The sequence below is a fragment of the Agelaius tricolor genome, unplaced genomic scaffold (genome assembly GCF_023055355.1).
Source record: "Agelaius tricolor isolate 1412-34295 unplaced genomic scaffold, bAgeTri1.0.p SCAF_14, whole genome shotgun sequence".
Lineage (NCBI taxonomy): Eukaryota > Metazoa > Chordata > Aves > Passeriformes > Icteridae > Agelaius > Agelaius tricolor.
The window spans coordinates 12,438,025-12,458,713 of record NW_027269274.1 but is presented as its reverse complement, the minus strand read 5'-3'; the positions used below and the strand labels follow the sequence as shown (position 1 = coordinate 12,458,713).

General features: G+C 38.2%; 1 protein-coding gene across 2 annotated transcripts in view; it reads right to left on the bottom strand.

Moving 5' to 3' along the window:
• IL17RD (interleukin 17 receptor D) overlaps positions 1–20,689 on the bottom strand; it is a 41,970-nt gene that overhangs the window by 4,130 nt on the left and 17,151 nt on the right. The window contains exons 2-12 of one of the 2 annotated variants that reach the window (XM_071439735.1): positions 14,912–14,969; positions 11,611–11,736; positions 9,644–9,762; positions 8,871–8,991; positions 7,831–7,875; positions 7,585–7,736; positions 7,136–7,201; positions 6,215–6,269; positions 5,167–5,277; positions 3,345–3,529; positions 1,464–2,400 (exon numbers count right to left, since the gene is read on the bottom strand). In XM_071439735.1, the coding sequence (XP_071295836.1) occupies positions 1,464–2,400; positions 3,345–3,529; positions 5,167–5,277; positions 6,215–6,269; positions 7,136–7,201; positions 7,585–7,736; positions 7,831–7,875; positions 8,871–8,991; positions 9,644–9,762; positions 11,611–11,736; positions 14,912–14,969 (1,975 nt within the window). The remainder of the gene's footprint in view (positions 1–1,463; positions 2,401–3,344; positions 3,530–5,166; positions 5,278–6,214; positions 6,270–7,135; positions 7,202–7,584; positions 7,737–7,830; positions 7,876–8,870; positions 8,992–9,643; positions 9,763–11,610; positions 11,737–14,911; positions 14,970–20,689) is intronic. The other variant, XM_071439736.1, reaches the window with a different exon arrangement.

The window sequence follows — 20,689 nt, the reverse complement described above, 5'->3', positions numbered from 1 at the left end:
AGATCCAACTCTATCAGCAAGAGCTCTAACGTTTAACCTCTACAGCTGGAGCATGCTAACAAGGGGGTATGTGACTTGAGAATTAATTACTGGGAAGACTGCCTCTTTCTTCCTGTGCCTCCTGCAGCTGGGACACCCAGCTGACAGCTCAGCTTTGAATCAGGAGGGCCACACTGGGAAAGCATTCTTTCAGGGAGGCCATACATTTGAAACTAGCATCCTACTTTCACCAGAACCTTTACAGACATCATCTGTACTTTTTCCCACAAATGTGAGAAAAGACTAAGTTAGAAGATGGTAGGAAAGTAAAAAAATATAGTTTTAATTCTGAAAAGAGAGTAGTAGTGGCTTAATTAATTAATTAAAACAGTAAATCTGTATTTTTTTCTACCTGAAGTTTTTTTCAGATTTTAACTATTCAGTCACATAGGCTATCTAACTGATAGGTGCTATATCTGTAAATCAGCATTTGTATTCTCCTCCTCCAAGCTAATTCTGGCATCAAACATTAGTTATAAATTATCTAAATAAGAAAAAAAAATTCATTTACCCAAGAGAAAAGTCTAGAAAATGCACTGTCAACACTGATTCTAGAAAGCAGAACAGCATACAACCACCAAAATACAATATTCACCTGTTGTAGCTGCTTAAGGAAAATCTCAGCAGAGCACTTTTACCATATCAATACAATTGCTGGAACATTCCACACTGAGATAGTTGTGATGCCAGTTCAATATCCTGTAACTAGTAAGGTTAGATCAGTTTTTTTATACAGCCTGAGGCAAAATTTACACCTTCTAACTGGAGGTACCTGAGCTGGGTGTCTATTCTGGAGAGTGTCTTCCAAGCATTTAAATTACTCCATTGAAAGGCATTTGTTCATTCCCCAGCCCTGTATCTGGTGAGAAGCCTGATGTCATTCTGAAACTGGAGCTAAGCACAGTACAGAGGATACCCCTAAAGGATCCAGTATGTGCTGGAGCCAAACAGGATGCCAGGTTTAGATTTATGGCTGTCTGTGAGAATGTTTCACCATATCACCCTCTTGATTACAAGCACACAGCTGTCAGCTGAAATCCCAGCTGCCAAGGGGTCCCTGGAAGAAGAAGCTGTCTCTCCAAGAATAGGTCAATTAACGAGCAGTGACTTATTAATAGAATTTTAGTGAAATCTTACCTAGCTAAGATTTCCTCCACACACTGTAAGTTTAGGAAAAAAATCATTTTTCCAAAGTTACTCTTCCTATTTTAATTTTTTATTTTTATATTTTTATTTTATATATTATGTTTATTTTAGATTTTTAAATATTTTAAATTTTGCGTTTATTTTTGCCATCTTTATACAATGTTCACCTTTCTCTGCAACCTTTTATATGGCTCCTCACATATTATCTTACCTCTTTGGAGATGGCAGAAATATGCACAGTAACTGAATGTGAGTTTGGATACACTGCTGTGTCTTACCTAAACCTGATGATGAGGAAACACTTCCTGTAATGGAAGATGTTTCCATTTGGTCTGTCAATAGTCCTTCCATTAAAGGTAAAGATAATTCAGATGAAGGGACAGATGAATCATAGATCCCAGAATCTCGAGGCATGTCTTTCAGATTTGCAGCTTTAACAACATGTAGCAATGGCTGAAGGACAGAGCTGCCACCACCTTGAATGTCCTGAGTTTCTAGATCTTCTCCAAGGTTTAAGTGCTGAATGATACAGTGGGAGTCTGAATTCCCCACTGAAATGTTTAGATCTGTTTTCAGGTAAAAATCACCATCCATCACCTGTTTATTCACCAAGTCATTTAAAACCAAGCCTGAATCAAATTTTTCCATGACAGGCTCTGAGTAGTGTAAAGAAGGTGGAGGGAAGGGAATGAATTGTTTCTCAAACCAGTCTGGTTCCTGATCAATGAACTGATGCATGTTGCAAATAGCAACATAAAGGGACCTCCCAGATTTGCTCCTGAAATAATTCCTTTTACTGATGTTAACAGGAAACCCCTCTGGATCCTGCACACTGAGATCTCTGGAGTGTAAGTGTGAATAGAGCTGGGGCAGATTGTCCATGAGTTTGTATTTTGTGCTCAGATCCAGAATGGCAGGGATGTCTCCCTCACAGGAGTAATCAAAGTAAACTGCAATGAACTTGCAGAGGTCAGCTGAGTTCTGCTTGGCCTGACGAAGCTTCTCTGCCACAGTCAACACAGCAAAGAGAAAGGCTTCTCCTTTTCCTGCATCCTGGGCTACTCCTCTGTGCTTCCAGTTCTTTTTTTCCACAAAGTATTTCATTCCTTTGGAACACACAATGATGATAAACTGTGACTCGTTTATTTTTTTAATAAGCCACTCCTTCTGATCTTCTTTACAGCTTTTCAGATCTTCCCACAAATCTAAAGCCACCTAAAAAGGGGAAAAAAAATCTGATTAAGTTTTATGTATATAAACCCAACTGTACATCTCTAAAAGGGGTTTCAAGTAAGTTAGTTATAAAATAGTTTATCCTGAACTATTTTAAGCAGATGAAAAAGCTGTGACCATCCCCAGCAAGCACGAGGCCTCGGCTGTGTTTCTGTGTTTGGACACCAGAGAGCAGAGTTGCTGTAATCAAACCCAGCTCCAGCTCAGCCCAGTCACATCCTGGGGGTGGGGGAAAAATGCAGCACAAAGAGTCCAGCAAGTGTCCTGCCTTTTCCAGCTGAAAAGTGAAAAACTGGTCACATATTGATTCCATTTCAGACAGCAGTATGAGATTCTAGGCCTGCTCATTCAAAGTAGCAATTGAAATGTCTCTCTCATACCATTCAAACAAAAACAAGGGAAAAAAAGAGCTGCTGATTTCACAGTATTAATGGAACAGAAGGGAAATAAAAAAATAAAAATGAATTAGTAAGTACATGCTGTCAACCAGTAATCCTAATAATGCACTATTTGCTCTATGAGCAGAAGTCTTGATAGATTCAACTTCTTTTAAATTTCACTTTAGGAACACCAAAGTATATCAGGTAGATAACAATACCTCTTTGTGGTTGCTGACTATAAAGATGTAAGGCCTACTGAACAGAAAAAGCACTTAATTCAAAGCAAGCTAAACATAGCTGAATGAAAGTACTGAAATCATGATCTTCCACTATTCTGTTGGTTTGGGTTGTTTTGGTTTTTTTACACTGGATAAGATCTCTTAATTTCCCCAAGTAAAGAAAATTCATACAGCCTAAATTTAGAAAAATAACAGAAGTTATCTCTGTGGAAAGGAGTGACTGAAATACCGACTTCTCAAGCACAGCATTTTGGGAGTGCTGTTTCAATTAAGGAAAAGTTGTTTATATGTGAAATGTTGAGTTTACCTCACAGCCACAAAAGTCCTGAAGAAAGTAAGCAAAGCACTGGATGACATTGATGTGTTTCTGGCAGTCTTTGCTGGAATAGCAGATGAACACTTTTGGCCGGGGTCGCAGCCTTTCCACATGGAGACCTGCAGCATAAGCTGAAGATTCTGAGCTCTCCTCATCCAGATGGGAATATATATTTTCTAAAGTGCAAGAGAAAAGAGAATTCACACTATAAAGCTTGATTTTGTTTTGAGTTTTTATTGCATTTGTAGGCTTTTTACTAATGCATACAGTAATGTTTGGTTTTTTACCTAAATATTTTCCTCTCCTTTCCATCCTGAAAAAGTTGTACACACTCTATTTATCCAGCTGCATGTGGAATACACTCTCAAAGTTAAACGTGCAGTTATTTCTGCCCAACTCAGAAAACACAAGGAAGATTTATTTTATAGATAGAAGAAGTTGTTTCACCTTTATTCAATCTCAACAGTCTTCACATCTCTGTTCAAACAATATAAGCCTAAAAGATGTATCATCTTCAACAGTTTCCTGTCTAACAAAGTCTCTTGTTAAAAAAACCCAAACCACAACATAAGCCAAGTAAGAATATTAAACTCCAGGTCCACAGACCCTTTCAGGATATCCTACAAGATTTCTCTAGTGAATATGTACACATGCCTATTTGGACATTAATGTGACATTAATTTGAATTAAGATATGATTAATTTAAACCAAAATAGCTATTAGTATTTATTTCCTTGCATAGATGCTTTTATGCTGGAGCATAAAAGTCTGGCCTTATGCCAGACTAATTCAATCTAGTTCTACAGCTGATTAAGCTAATTTGGAATAAAGTATGAGTATTTCAAAATACAAATATCCATCCAGGGATTCGATTCAGAACAATTCATCAGGAATAACTATTCTGGAACAACTCTCTCTGTAGACAAATCCTCAGTGATTTGTCTGAGTTTTTTGTTGGAACTGTGCTAGCTGTGAGCAAAGGGGATAACTACAGAAGACCAGAAGGTAAAAGGATTTAACCCAGCTGGCATATAGCCCTTGCAGTATATCTCAGTGCCAAAATTCAGGTGGATAACACAGATATGTGAGGTTTGGAGAAGTAATCTCTTTTTCCATTATTCATGAAACCACATGATGCTTTAAATTCAATATAAAAAGCCAAGGTATTTTTAACATTTAAATGTATCAAGTGTTGCTTGCCAGCTCCTGGATACAGAGAAGCCAGCAAGGAGGAATGGAATCTAAAAACATCTGTAAGCAGGGCTCACAGTAAATTTAAGAAGATGGCTTAGAATGAAAGGTAAAGGCAACTTCCAGGAAAGTGAGCAAATCTGGAATAGCAGCTGTAGATAGGATTCCAGACAGCACTGTAAATTGTATTGGCATCACAAGGTTTTACTTTCCTTCTGATTTAAAATAAATATGAATTAGATATTTCTGAGTAAAATAAGGGAATGTTTAAAACATACTCATTTACAAATCTGTTTGTAATCTACATGGTCACACGGTACTTTCTCAAAGAAAAAGAAACACAAAATAAAAAGTATTTTCCAATATTGCTTTTGTTGTCTCCTTTCTACAGTGAAGTTTTGATCTGTGATACAATGCTGTCTAGGCAACCAATTACCATCAAGCACTGATGAAAAATTTGCTACAAGTTTCAGCACACAAAAAGCGGAGGGGAGGAAGGACAGAGAAATAGAAAAGCAAGCTTTTCAGAGCAAGGTGTTTCTGGAGTCAGCCTATCAGTGAGGACTGCTTTGGTTACACAAGTGTATCTGTCAGTGGCACTGCACTGAGTGCAGGCCCCCACCTTGCTGCTTCTTGCGGCACATCACGGTGAAGAGCGTGGCAAAGGCAGAGATGACAACCAAGGGCACTGTGATGGCAATGGCTCTGATGGGGCCAGCCCACGGGGAGTGCACTTGCAAAAGAAAGCACAATTAGCCACATGCAAATCAGCTGCACTACAATTATCCAAACAAATCTTCACACTGGCAATGCAAAACTGCTGCAGTGCTCTATTATCAGGTAATTGTCCAAGATACAGGATATCAAATATGCTCAAATATCATGTTCTCCACTTCAAATTAGGTTTTACGGTGGTTGTCCCACTGCCACAGCATCAGAGTGACTCTCATCAGTAACAGGAGCTGCAACTCACACCAGCCCCAGGAGAACAGCCCTGTGGCAAATAGTTTGGATGAGATTTGCAGTGGTCATTTAGACCTGACATGTTTTGGTTCCAGGGTGCTGAACCTGCCCCTTAGAAAGAACTGCCTTGCTGCAGACATCACCCTGAGCAATGTGCATTAGGATTCAGTGTATTTTATCCACTGCCTCCATCTGTGGCTGTTTTGAGGTGCAGTTGCACTCTGAAATCCCTGTTTAGCTTCTCAAAACCAGGTCTGACCCAGAGGCATGTGAAGCATTCACCTGACAGGCTCTCCAGACTGCTGGGTTTGGTACCAGGGCTGAAGGACACAGGTGATGTGTTCAGGCTGCTCCCACAGTTTCATTGCAGTATTTCCACACTATTGCACTCTCTGTTGTATGCAGTTAAGGTTATCATCCCTCATATCCACATAAACAACAAAAGCCACTTTTCCACAAAGATTTCCAGTGATGGATTGATTTAAACTCCACTAAATATAAACGTACAGAGATGCACATCTGTATGCTCAAGTGTGCATCTCTACTCTTTTTTCATTTGGTCAAAGAAGCACAGCACAATCATCTCAATAATCTAGATTATGGCAAACAGACAAAGGTCAAACAGAGATTTATTTCCAACATAATTAAAACTGAATCTAAATTAGTACAGTAAATATAGTATATTGTTTAAAAAACAGAATTCATACCTGGTTTTAGTGCATAGTGCATCGTTTTCCTTGTTGTATTAGTGTCATCAACCAGCTTGGAAAAGTAAAAGATTAATTTTATTTTCTGCAATATGAAAATAACTGTAACAGCTTTTATGACCAAATGTGAAGAAAGGTACTGTTCAAATAGTTAGAACTAAAGAGCAGCACAAACTAGTATAATAAAAATTGACCAAGAAAGAGAATTCCAATTAAAAAAAAATAAAAATCAAAGTCCAGGTATTATGCAGGCCCACAATTTCAGTTTAAGGTACAAAGTGCTGTGCACTCATGGAAGCAAAGCTATGGAAAGGTCAAGAGCATTCTGATGCCTTGAGATTCTAGCCTTTGTATTTTTCAAATCCTGTACCACATTAGTGCATAACTCTAAACTCCACATAAAGTGCTAGTTAACTGTCCTCACATTTTGGTTAGACAAACAATCCCTCTGGGCCTGTGTTCCAAGGACACCCTACAGCCTCAGGCCCTAAAAAGTATAAACAAAAGTGAATTGGGGGGGTGCAAACTGGGGGAATTTGACTTCATTACCTGAAGCTGTAATTGGAGGATTAACCCCAGATATGGAAATGGACCAAACTTATATCTGTCTGAAAAAACTCCTGACCATCATCCATTTTGGGTGTAGCCCCCTGGCGAGGCTTCATCTGCCCTTAATATACCAGAAGGCCCTTCATTAAATATCTCTGCTTTTATTCTTCTAACTTTGTCTGGCCTCTGTTTCTAGGTAAGCCCAAAAAATGCATCATTCTAGAAAATTTACTGCCCAAGTTACGTCAGTAGGGATACCTGAAGTTCAATTCTTTGAACTATTTGAAATTTGAAATCTGTGATTTGAAATATTTTAATTTTATTCCATTTTCCCATTAACATATTCCCTTAGGTGCTGTACAGAAATGTTACCTCAATGATATAATCTCCTGGAGACACATTGTGAAGAACACAACTTGTAGTGTCTGTGTTCTGCTCCTACATAAAGAAAGAATACTTTGCAAGCAATTCACATACTTTGAAAACATAATAAAGAATTCACATTGATTTAGAAATAGGCAGTGCACCCTTGTATTAACACACCTTAGACCAGCAGAACTAAGTCTGCCCATTCACTGATACAATTGTCTGCCTGCAGAACTGACTTGTGTTATCCAGGCCCAGTGGAGCCCCCAAGCCTGGCTGTGACTGATGAGAGCCATCACAGCACAATTGTTACCTACAGAAACAGCTCCAAATAGTTTTACCATTTTAAAACTGATACTATTTTATATTAAGTTTTTTAAGTTTCTGTAAGACCTTAGAACACCTCATGTTAATAGGTGGTGTGTTTTTAAGAGCTGCAAAACTCAGCCACGTACCTGCCTGCAGGTCTTCTGCTTAAACAGTCCCTCATGCTTCAGTTTGTAGTGAAGAAAGTAGTACCTAAACCCAAAGTTGTGAGGTGCATGATCAAAGGACACTTGCATGTTAAAACCTTGCTGGGTAACATTCACATTCCTTGGCTTCCAGTCTGTCAGAGGAGATATTCATGAATTGCAAAATGACTCTTCAAGTACAGACACTTTTTAAAAGATTAATATATAGAAATATTATATTTTACTTACAAGGTTTGCAGACAAGGTTTTCTGGCTGTAGCAACAATTCACATGCTACAAATATACAGAAAAAATATTAATTATACAGTATCAAACTGCTGTGCTATTTGAACAGAGAAAGAACAAGGGCCAAAGTAGGGAGTTCATAATTTTGAGAACTCTCACTTCTTTCCCAGACTCTAATATGCCTGGACTAAATGCATTTTACAAACATAACTCCTTTGTTATGATTTCAAGTCCCTTCTCATCTTTATATGAGAAACAGAGATCCATTAATTTGAAAATCACATTTCTTAGTGAGACAAAAGGGATAACACCAGGCACAGCACATCAGGAGAGGAAGTTAAAAGTAGTCTTAAATGTATTTACTCAGAATAAGAAAGTATGCTGAGCACTACTACCAATGGTACAGCGTTAACAGACAGGCTTGAAAATACCTTAAGCAAGTTTTATAGGGAAAAAAACCCTTAGCAGGACAAATATCAACAGCTCACCCCAAGGGTACTTGCAGTTTCTCACCATACTGTGTGAGCACTGAGGAGCTTATTCAAATGTCTTCTCTCCACCTCCAAAGAGAATTGCTCAGTAATTGCAGAAATTCAACTTGATGTGCTGCTATCTAATTTTAGATGTCCTTCTCTACATCTCTCTTTGGATAGCTGTTTTAAATTATAATCTCAAAGGCAAAAAACAACCTGCCCTTCTTCACAATGTCCAGAGAGGAGCAAACCATCTTCAAGAGTTACCCGAGAACCACAGGAACAATCCTGCTCCAGGCAAACCTGAGATAATCTCAGGCCTACCTGACACTTATGATCACACACCACAGATTTATCTATGGCATGCAAATTCCTTCTGCTTAACACCCAGATCTTCCTTCCACAACAGTGTCAGTAACTACTGAACCCAAAATCATCACCCACTACATTTCTTTGTTGGGAAAACCAAAACATTGAGGGGAGGGGAGGCACACTGAGGAGATGATAGGCAATACTATACAAAATGCAACACTACAGTATATGCAACACCATATTATGTGCAATACTTACATCTAGTTCTGAAGAAAAATGGGTGATAATTACTTTCATTTTTAATGGAAGGAAAAGGAACAATCTTTACAAAGTAATCTGTTTCAAACTTCAAGTTTACAAAGGGCTGGGACTCCATTCCCTACAAAAAAGACAAGATTGCACATATTTTAAAATCAATGATCATAGCTGAAAGTATTTTTCAAAACAAGCCCACAATTTTGCAATCAAAGGCTGAAATTAATACATTAAGAATCCTTTCTCTACTCCTCTATTCCAAACTGACACAAGGAATCTCAATCCACAGTTGGATGTAGACTATTACAGATGTGCATTTGTATTCCATGTACCAAATGGCAGTTCCCAGCTTCAGGAAAGTTTCTATCAAAAGGAAAAAGATCTGTCTCTAAAGCAACAATTATCATTAATTTCACCAATAATACTTTTGGCAACCAACCAACTCTTTTACAAGGAGCAATAGGACAAGAGGGAATGGCTTCAAAGTGACAGAGGGAAGGGTTAGATTGGATACTGGGAAGAAATTCTCCAGGCTGAAGGAAGAGAGGCCCTGGCACAGCTTGCCCAGAGAAGCTGTGAATGCCCCATCCCTCCAAGTGTGCAGGCCAGGCTGGATGGGGCTTGGAGCACCCTGGGACAGTGGGAGCTGTCCCTGCCCATGGCAGGGGGTGGAACTGGATGACCTTTAATGACCCAAACCATTCTAGGATGATAAACACCTTCAAGACACTCACAGTCAAACAGCACTGAAACTTTTCTTGAGGCAAAGCACTTACTGTTCTTTTAAAACTGGGGCTGAGCTGCTTTGGATCTTTTAAAACCATCTGCTGGCATTGTCTTCCCTCTGACTTTAACTCCTCAAGTATTACTCGAAATCCCTTCAGGTATTCAATCCCTACAAACATCAGGGCATTTAAACAGAAGGTTAATATTTCAAAATGCATCATGTGGTATTTAATGCAATTTGAATAAATTTCATTTATCTTTAAGAATAAAACTGATCAGTCATAAGAATAAAACTTACCAGTCATATGAAATATGTTTGTATTTAATACCTGTGGCTGTATGTCAGTTTGCATATTCCATTTTGCCTATCTAGAATTCAGTCTTTGGCCAAGGCTACAATCACTGCATACTTGTAAAACACTTGGAACAGAGGGGCCCATGTCTCATCAGGGGCTTCCAAATTACCACTGCAATCTAAGTTATCAGTACCTTCTTCACCTTCAGAAATACTTCATAGCAACTTCACATTTCCATTTTAACAATCAAATATAACATTTTGCTGGCAAATTATAGAAATAGTCCTTTATAACTTTTATTATCATCTCTGAGACTACCAGATTAAAATGGTAACAATTGTTAGAACTTCTTTAGTTCTAGTACAGTAAGGGCTAACAGAAAACTTGACTTAAATGGAATGGAATTTATTCCAGTGCATGTATACTTCCAGTTATTCATAACTGCTGCCAGAACTACACCCATTTTGTTCAAGTTACTCTACTGCAACTTAGCAGAGTGTCTTTACAATGTTCTCATCACAGAATTACTTCATGATATGACTAAACTGAGTCACAGTGATGTGAATATCCCAGGAAAATGCCAGTGTTCCCCTGTGACAGTTTTGTGGCTCAGGTATCAAAGGCACTGCACAGTTCTTTAACTCACACTGCTCCAGCTGATTGCATCTCTTCAACAGCATTACACATATTTATCAATGACACAGTCACAGCTTTTATAAGCTAATTGCTACATAAATCAAAATGGACTCATTTTCAGTTTATGCTGTGCTTGTCAGCCCAAAAAATAAAATTCCAAATGTATCATTTTCCACCACCTCCTCTGGTTCACTGGTTTTCACAGGTTTGTGTGTTTTGATTAATGCTTCATAATTTTGTAGAAGATAAAGTGTTGCCAAATGTGTTCTTAGCATTCATGGAACAAAAGCACCATTTGTCCTTAACAAAGACCCTGAAAGTGCCCAGTTCCCAGGTTACCCAAGATTCCTGAACTGCAGTTCTGTCCTCAAGCTCTCCAAAGGATTTACCTCTGGTGACCACAAGGAAGAACACCAGGCTTTGTTTCCCATGGATGTTTGATTCATCCAGTCTGCAGCTGAGGATTACCAAGTGCCTTCAACTGCACAGTCCTGCAGAATTCAGTGGCATTTTCACATGTTCTTTTAAAGCCCAGAAACAAGTTTCTCAGTGGAAAGGGATTTCTGCACATCCTCAATTTTGGACACTACTGCTCTAGTGGGCAACAAGGTACTTCCAGTGACATTGAAGTAATTGAGGAATACTCCACATCACCAGACCTGGCAAGGAAACACACTGAAGTCTGTATAGCTGTGATTAGACAATGGCTTCCACCTGTAAGACAATTTGCATCCTAAAGAACCTTTAAGTGTACCAGGAACTAAACTCAATCAATGCCACTGAAATGCACCAAAGCCTAAGGGCAGAAAATGAAACCAGGGATAGTTTCACAGTTCTGAAGAGCAGGAATTCACTAAGCTGGGATAGTAAAAAGCAGTGTATGACTGCAGAGAACATCCTAGTTTTAAGGGTGTTTTTGAAGCAAACCAGAAAAAAAAAAAAGGATCTTTGCAAAGGTGTTAAGAATTCCTTTCTTAGGCAGTTTGCATCAATGATTCCAAGCATAATTTAATTATTTATTACCTATGAGCATGAAGTTATTACCAAACCCATGATCAATGAGTCCTTTTCCCTCTAGAACTTACCAATGGCATTTGCTGTCCAAAGGATCACCACAGCCACCTGCTCCTGGCATGCAAACTGACTGATAGTGATGTTCTGCACATCTCCAATCATGTGTCTTCCCACTGAACTCAGGTAAGGAGTGCAGTCTAAAAATATGGACCAATGAACACTTTAGGAAAACATTCTAGCTGACATAAATTTCCTAACATGTCTTCAAGACTGAACAAAGTAAATTACCAGTGCATTATTTTCTACAAGGACTACACTGCAAATGTAGATGAAGTTTTTGTCTCAAGACCCAAAACCCCACAAAAGCTCACAAATCACTGAGCACAGCCACCTTCACTGTTGCCAACCCAGAGTTCACAGGACTCCCAAGGGTGTTACCAGTTTATACCACCAGTGTAACCTGTCCCACATCACATGTACTGGGCTTCCCAAAAGAGAACAACTTTTCCTTGTAGCTGTTCAAAATACCATGAAGACTGACATTAATTTTGTTCATGTACAGTGCTCCAAGCAAGAGGATGTTGGTCAATGATCAGGCACATCTGAGAACAATAAGCCATGAGAACTTGAGAAGTGCTCAAGAAGTGCATTTAACCACGATCCTGCTTGATCCTGACCACAAGGAACCTGCTGCTTACATCCATCTCCTCTCTGCCTTCCCTTCTGCACCACATCCCTAGGGACCACTTAACTGCCACTGCCTTCACTCAGGACTGGATTTATTTTGCTATCCTCACAAAATACAGTTTATTCCCTAAAATTATGGTGCCATGGCTTTAGCTTTCATCAAGAAAACAAACTATAAACAAAAGATTCCTGAGTTTGTTGTTGAACTTGTTCTTTTTAAAAGAAGAAAACAACTCCAAATTTTATTCCTTTTAGAACTTTACAATATTTAGGCTCATATTTTGTGGCAGGAAGAGAAGTAGCAGGCAGGGAATTCACTAGCTCTGGAGCACAGCATACATGAAGATGGGTGTGCAAAAACAAACATTCTGTTTCTGAACTAGTGAAACAAAAAAATCCAGAAGAAATTGATCAGTAGGTTGTATATTACTGACTGATGATTAATTTAAAAAAAACCTGAGATCATTTATATGCTATATATTAATCTATAGAGAGCTTGTAGAAAGGAAACATGAAAAATCAAGTGCTATGATACGCCAGTACAGGAAATTTGAATTTAATTCAGAGGTGTGATCTTAAGGGCAAGGAAAGAAAAATTATTAAGTGTAAAGGAGATTTAGAAAATAGCTTTTTACTATGAATAACCATGGCAAGGGGTCTTTTCTATAACTGTCACAGACATAAGAATAGAACACTACAACACTGCCCTTTACAAAAGCTGGTGCTTGGTACTGACTCCACTGTTTGTAGAGCTCAGTTGCTATGAGGGAACTCAGGGACAGCATCAACTTCCTCCTAGGAGAATAGAGGATCTCTTGCAATGGAAAGTTTGAAGTAACTGGTTTTTGCTAGGTCTGGATCTAATTAATAGCAAGCCCAAGATTTTGGATCCTGGTTACCAGAATTTTATGGTCAAATGACAATTTGCCAAAATGGAATATAGCACAAATGCCTGAAGTTTTACTGCAAGTTACTGATTCACAGTTATAAAGAACAACAGTTTCAGGAAGAAAACAGCATGGAAAAATCACACTTTTTAGGAAACCACGTCTTTTACTTGAATACAAGTGACATACTAAAAATACAAACATTTCTTTTCACCTGAATAAATAATCTAACCAACTTTCCTAGAGTTGCTCAGTGGCAAAATAAGAGCCTTTAAACCACAGCCAACAAGCCAATTTCTCTTTTGTGCTGGCTTATAAAAGGTAAACACATATTTCCCTACCATGTGAGCTCTTTAGTCTTCATATCAGCAAACTCTATTCCTAGTCCTGCAGAACTCAAATAACTCCTTTGTCCAGGAAGCACACAGTGCCAGCAGAATTGTGAATTAATACTTCTCATTGGTTAAACACAGTTTCTAGTGCCAGAATTAATGGAAAAAACATGACACATACTGGGATTTAAACAGACTCACTGTGTTAACTAAATGTGGGGATCCCTGTTCTGACTGGTACCATATCCTAGTTTTTGTTATGTAGATTAAAAAAAAAACAAAACTTTTTCTGTAGTGACACATCTTATACAATCTGACACACTGAAATTTTGATCATTTTAAGTATTAAGATCAAATTAGATTTAAAAAAATCACAGTGAAGGATTGCAAATTCAGAAATTAACATAAAATAGAGGAGCAAAAGGATTATCAGAATGAAACAAATCACTATTGTTAGATTTCCTGATGCATGCTCTCAATGATGAAACTTTACCTACTTTCTGCATCTCAGGTAACTCCTTTGGCTAGGCAGCAAAACACCTATGACTTGCACTGGCATTAAAACAAACACAGTTTTAATGTAAATTAGAACCTTGTCTTGTCGGTACACTGAGTTTATACATGATGGCCACTAGCTGCCCACATAAGGATAAATTCTTTATGTAGTTAGCAGTCCTGCTTTGACAACTAGACAGCAAAGATGATGAAACATCTAAAACAATCCCCAACAATAAGACAGAGCCATTTAGCAGATGCCTGAAGAGGTCTGAAGTATCACTGCCCAAGCTGTTTAGCACTGTTACTATGCCAGAGATGACTTTATCTCAGTTTGGCTGCACAGCCCAGCACAGCTGCTGCAGTTCTGCACCACCTCTCTGCACTGCAAATGCAGACAGCTCCATTGGCCTGGGCCTGTAGCTAATGACAGGTTCCCACTGATTCAACCAAATGAAAAGAAGCTATTCAATCTTCATATTCAATATTAATCCTTGAAAAGACAATTTTTTAATATATTACCTGTATACAAATACAAACTAACACATTTTCTACCTCGAGACACACATGATGCCATTTTCACCCAAAATTACACATCAGAGAAAAGCTGCAGAAAGCTCAAAACAATCCTTTCCTATGTCCTTGTGCGTACAGTGACTATATTTTTCACAGAATAAAATAATTTTCTATAATGTTCCAGTCAAATACTGGGCAAATTATGTATTTCAGGCCAACCTGAAAGAGAAACTACTACAAATTGTTAGATAGTTTCATTATCAGTGAGACACAGAAGGAGAACATCTACCAGACCCAGCAGACACAAATTTTCTAGATTTTAAAATTATGTCAATATTTTGACATTATTTTGCTTATGCCATTCTTAGAGCCATTTTAAGACACATGTTGCTATATATTGACAATTGTGATGGAGGCCTTGATTTCTGTGAATATAGTGCAGATTTTCAACTTACTGTCATATTTAAAGGTGATGTTGAGCAGTCCATTGTTCTTTGTGACTGATGACAGCCCCTGCAGAGGAAAAACAAAGATATGGAAACTCTGAATGTGGTATTTGCATGAAGACATGAAACTGTGGCTGAAGTAGTAGGATCTGCCCAGTAGATGGGAATCAGAGCAGCTTATTTTTGGGAGAAAATTATGATATTCTCAACTTCCACCATCTAGGTGAATTGTGTATGTACAAAAACCATACCTTTAATCAAGGTTTAATGACAAACCAAGGGAAACAGGGTGCAAGAGAGGAGAGGAGAACATCAGCCAAAGAGCTGTTTTCCACTCACAGCCATGAAAAAGAGCATCAGACGTTCCAAGAGAGCGACACTGCAGAAACCCCTCATGCTACCCCAGACACCCTTTTCTTTTATCTAATACTGTTAAACAGATACTGCCAGCTGAAGAGCAAGCAGAGAACTGCTCTGCCAGGGAGAAACCCAGGCTGATGAGTCTGCTGGCTCTTCTCTACTCAGACAAAAGAACTGTGGCCCTCAGACACGCAATGCCTTCCCCTTCAGGAAGCACTGAAATTGTTTTGAAACACAAAATGTAGCATCACCCTCACAAGACACCAAGCTGAAAACTGGAATACTGATTCTTATGATACAATATCAGTCCCTGAAAGGCAAAATACATCATATTTACCATTGGCTTTTAAAAAAATACCAGCCATTTACATAGAATTGTATCTGGGTTCCCTGCTACAATGCAAACAAAATCTCATCAGTATAGAAGGTTTGCAGCAGGAATTAGATGCTGCCAGGATCATGGCTGAGCACTCCCTGGGTGCCTCTCCACAGCCAGACCCAGGCATGTGCAAAGGAAAACAAGGTAGGAGTTGTCAAGTTAAAAAAACCCCTAAAACACTTCCTAAAGGATGAAAGCAATTCAGACTTTGTTAGCACTGTTACAAGTTAAATTTGTAATCTCACTTTCTTCTTAGGTAGCTTTTAATTGTTTAAGTTTGATTTAGTTTGGCATTGAACCAGTTGTTATACAAAAAAGCTTCCTGAAACAGGAAGGAGTCTTTCTTTTCAATTGTAACTTTTCTATTAATACCTGTTCTAGTCTGACTCACTTTCTGTTTCTCTAATCTTTATTAAATGTCATTTCACTTACAGCAAAACAAAGACATGATTTATTTGAGTTAAAAAATCACAAAAAAGTAATTACTGGCGTTTTATAAAGGGAGATAAACCATCAAATCAATTGCTACTTGTCTTCCTTTTGTCCTAGAGCTGAAGTTTTGGGAGACATACATTTCACTAAACTCTACAGAAAATGAGCACATGTGTTTTTATTCATTAGATAGGATTTTTATATGCTATATTAAAATAAAGAGGCAACACTTCTCCTTTAATTGCATTTCTACTGGGATTAGGGTGACATAACAAAATATGTAACAGTATAAGCATAAATAAATATACCACAAGCACTGATAATTTAGATGTAAATACAGACATAACAGAAGCCAAACTCTGCTGAACTTATGCAGTACATAAGGCTCACTAGTGGCAAAAATTTTCTCTCAAGTGTAGAAAAGGTACAAAAAGGCTGCAGTAATTAGTGAGAGAATTAGGGTCACCCCAAAGTATTGAAGTAAATAATTTTTATTTTAGTTAGAAGTTAAAACATGTAAGCTACTCAGATAATTTCATCATGCTCAACTGCAGTATTCATCCCTCAAGGACTTATTGCTGTGAGTTTAAAAATATATTCTTCCAGGAAGCATTGCCTTGGTTTTGAATTAAAGTAATTGAGCTATTTAGGTGGCTTATAGCTAGGAGAACTTGTTTAGAGCATCCTACTTGAAAGCTAGAAATACTAATGTTATGGCCTCAGGGCTCTGAATTCTTAGCTAATTGTCCCTGCCATGGGAGGGGGGTTGGAATTAGATAATCTTGAAGGTTCCTTCCAACCCAAACCACTCTGTGATTCTATCATTAATTAACCAAGAACATTTGTTGAATTTCCATTTGTTTAATTTAATTTATTCTGAACTTTACTAGAAAACACGTCTTTGTGTCCTGGAGCTTTTCTTACAAAATCCCTGTGGTCTACATACTTCTATACATGTGGACTGAGAAGAAATACAGAGGAAGGCAAACAGCTTTTCTGAAGAACTCTAGACCACTGACCTTTGAACAGATAATCAAAGTTGAAATGCACACATATTATATTACCAATAACCTTATTTGTCAAAAAGCTGGGGGAGCAGAGGAGGCATTAGCCACATGAAACCTCAGATGATGTGAGCTCAAAGCACAGAGCTCCACAGAAAACATGATCAGCCAAAATCCAAATCCTCTATCTATACTGGCCAAGCAAGGCAGGAACAATTTCCATCACACACCTCAAATCACAGAGATCAGCACTGGATCTGCTCCTCAGTCTGTATAAACAGCCTCAATAATGAAGGTTAAGATCCCCAGATACCCCAAGTCAGCACGGATCTAAATGAGACCAATCCACATCATCTCCTGAAGAATGAATAGCTCATTTGGATGTTCAAGGCATGTACAGGCATTTCATTCTACTTAAACATCCATCTTTCAACATGTAAGAGCACAAGTATTAATAAAAGACAAAGACTATTCTATGAAGTTAACCTCTATTCTTGTTTGTTTAGATTTTTCTAGTACCCAACCCTCATTTATAGTAACAGCTCAGTAATGAAATGCACTCATGACAACTCTTTGTACCCATTACTGGGCCAGAGAGGAACCAAATTAGGATTACATATCCAGAAATAAAGCTAAAATGAAATTTGTAACCTAAGGAACTAATCGTGCCTCCAAGAGAAGTTAAATTTAACTAATATCTACTGCCAGAGGCATAAATAAAACACAGTTGAATGAAATGAAAACTCTGGTTGATTTTAGTAACTTTTCCCTCTTCTTTTTAACCTAGAACATAGTGTTTCCTATTTGAAAGAAACATCTATTTTTCATATCTGGCAAGTCCTGCCAGAGATAGCACTGGTGATAGCAATGGATGGGTGATTTCAGAATAGTTCTATAAGGAATCTTTATTACAAACAACATTGAAATATACTCCAACATTCTTCTGTGGAGCAAACAGTCTTTCATTCAAGAAGGCCAATTGATGTGTGTGACTAGGCACTGTCAGGCAGCCACTTGAACATAAACACAGGGAAGCAGAGAGAAGCTAGCACTAATTACAGCAATCTGGCAGAGGAGGTAGGAAATCACTACCCCTCGAGCACAGCCTTGTGCAGCAGACCAAAACAGTAATCATGATTCATCTCTCACATGTTGTTCATCAACACACACATGGTCCTAATTTCACACTCCCATGAGGCAAACTGAAGGGACAATTGTTTTTGAACTTTAGCATCGAGATGAATAATCAATGTTTATCATACTCATTGCTCAGTAAAACAAGGGCTTTATTTTTGACATCTGCTCTTCTTGGTTCAAAGCTTTATTGATGCTTTCAACCAAGTAAAAATATTTTTTATTTCTAGAGTCATCAGTAAAATGATGAATTATCTGTATTATTTAGATGCCTGCATTTTGAATTGCTTTCAAGAGAATATAACAGAATACACAATCCATGTTGATGTTTGCTATAGAAGTTGTGTGTACTCCACTGACTGCAGCATGAATTCTAAGCCCTGGTGGATGGGTTTGTGCTGTTATTACTTACAAACCTGGTGTGACTGACAACTGCAACCAGGAATTTTGTTCAGATTTACCTCTTTATAGATATATATATATATATATATATATATATATATATATATGTTCCTGCACTGCATGCACAAATTATGGGAATAGCATTTTAAAACACCTCTTAGTGACACTGTAGAAAGAAGTTTTAATTTAAGTGAATTAAAGTGAATTAATTGGTGCCTATTTCTTGGTGCCTGTTTCATATTTTAAAGAAGAACCTAGACTCTTCTAATTATGTTGATTTTAACTTCTTTTACTAAGTTGGCATCTTTTGTGTTTGTTCTTATAGAAGCAGCATCATTTACAAGAAGCTCACAGATTTTGGCTGGTTCTTTGCTGGTGGCTTGTGACAGTGTTCACAGGGCTCTCAGGTTGAGGGAAGAGATAAGGACTTGACTCTATGTTTCAGAAGGCTTGATTTATTATTTTATTATATGTATTACAATAAAACTATACTAAAAGAAGAGAAGAAAAGATTTCCTCAGAAGGCTAGCTAAGGATAGAATAAGAAAGAATGATAAAGGCTTGTGGCTCAGACCCTCTGTCCAAGCCAGCTGACTGTGATTGGCCATTAATTAGAAATAACCAACATAGGCCAGTCACAGATCCACCTGTTGCATTCCACAGCAGCAGATAAATATTGTTCACATTTTATTCCTGAGGCCTCTCAGCTTCTCAGCAGGAAAAATGCTAAGGAAAGGATTTTTCATAGAAGATGTCTGTGACAGTGGCTATTTAGTGTTTCACTGCTTCATCCAGAGCCACTGCACACAAGTTCAGCTGCACAGGAGCTGAATGTGTTTCCAGAGAACCTCAAACTCTACCTGAGACACCAAAGGCAAAGCACTGCTTTACTCCATTGTAAATAACATACTGGCTGGGAAAGAAAACCATCACTTGTGAGCATGAAGGAACATCTTAGAATAATAGAAGCATTTAAGCTGGAAAATAGTTTTAGATCACTGAGTCCAACCACCAATGATGATTTTATGGTTGACTTCCTACATTTTGTAATTACATTTTGTCTGAACAATCCTTCTGCCATTTTGACTAGACATGGTTTTCTCAATGTCCTCCTATCAAGAAAAAATATTGAATTGAACAGCTGCTGGCTTAAATCCCACCAGGGGAGGAGTGGTCCTGAAAGGTATTCATGGATACTCATTTCATGGGGTCTTTGGGGATTTTTGAGGTGAAACATGCTGGCTGAAGAGCACAAGCCACAACACATCCCATTTGAACAAAAGAAAACAGAAAACCTACCAAACCAAACCAGTAAAAATTTTATTTATTATTTACTTTCCATTATGCCCTATCCCTGCCTGGTTTAGTTTCTATTTTCAAAAGGTAGTGGAAGGTTATCTTACACTGCTCTGGCTGACAGAGCAGTGAGAAACCAGTGCAAGGAGAAACACTGCCAGAAGTATTTACAGCACACTCTTCAGATGCACACAGCTCTGTGCAGCTGTTCCCTGAGATGATGTGAACTGGTTTCTTTAAGGAACAGGCAGCAATTAGGGGCACAACAACAAGGGAAGCAAGTTCAATCTGTACTGCTCACCACCTACCGTGAAAATCTTAAATCTCTGAGTCAAACCCAGGAATTTCATGCAGCAAAGCATGGCACAGAATGGGCAGCATCAGCTCTGATTTCTCTCATGCAATTTGAAAGTTTGCCTAAGAAGTCTTCTATTGTTTGCGCTGACACAGTTTATTTTTTTCCAACATTCTTGTGCAAATTATGTTTGGTAAATTAAAAGCCTTCTCAAAACAACCAAAAAGCCTCCAGAAGTTAACAGAATAAATATTTTCAAATACAGCCCATTTCCCACAAACAATACTGAAATGTGCTGGTCTCTAGATAGTTGGCCAAAAGCCAAAAGTCTGTAGCCAAAGCAGTGTTCTCTTCACTGTGGGACATGACCCCTGGCAGGAGAATTCCCAGAAAAGAGGTGTTTGGGAAGGGGAAGAGGGAGAAAAAGCAATGCCAAGACAGGTGCAGGAGAGGTGATTAGGACTGGGAAGGAAAGGGGCTCCAAA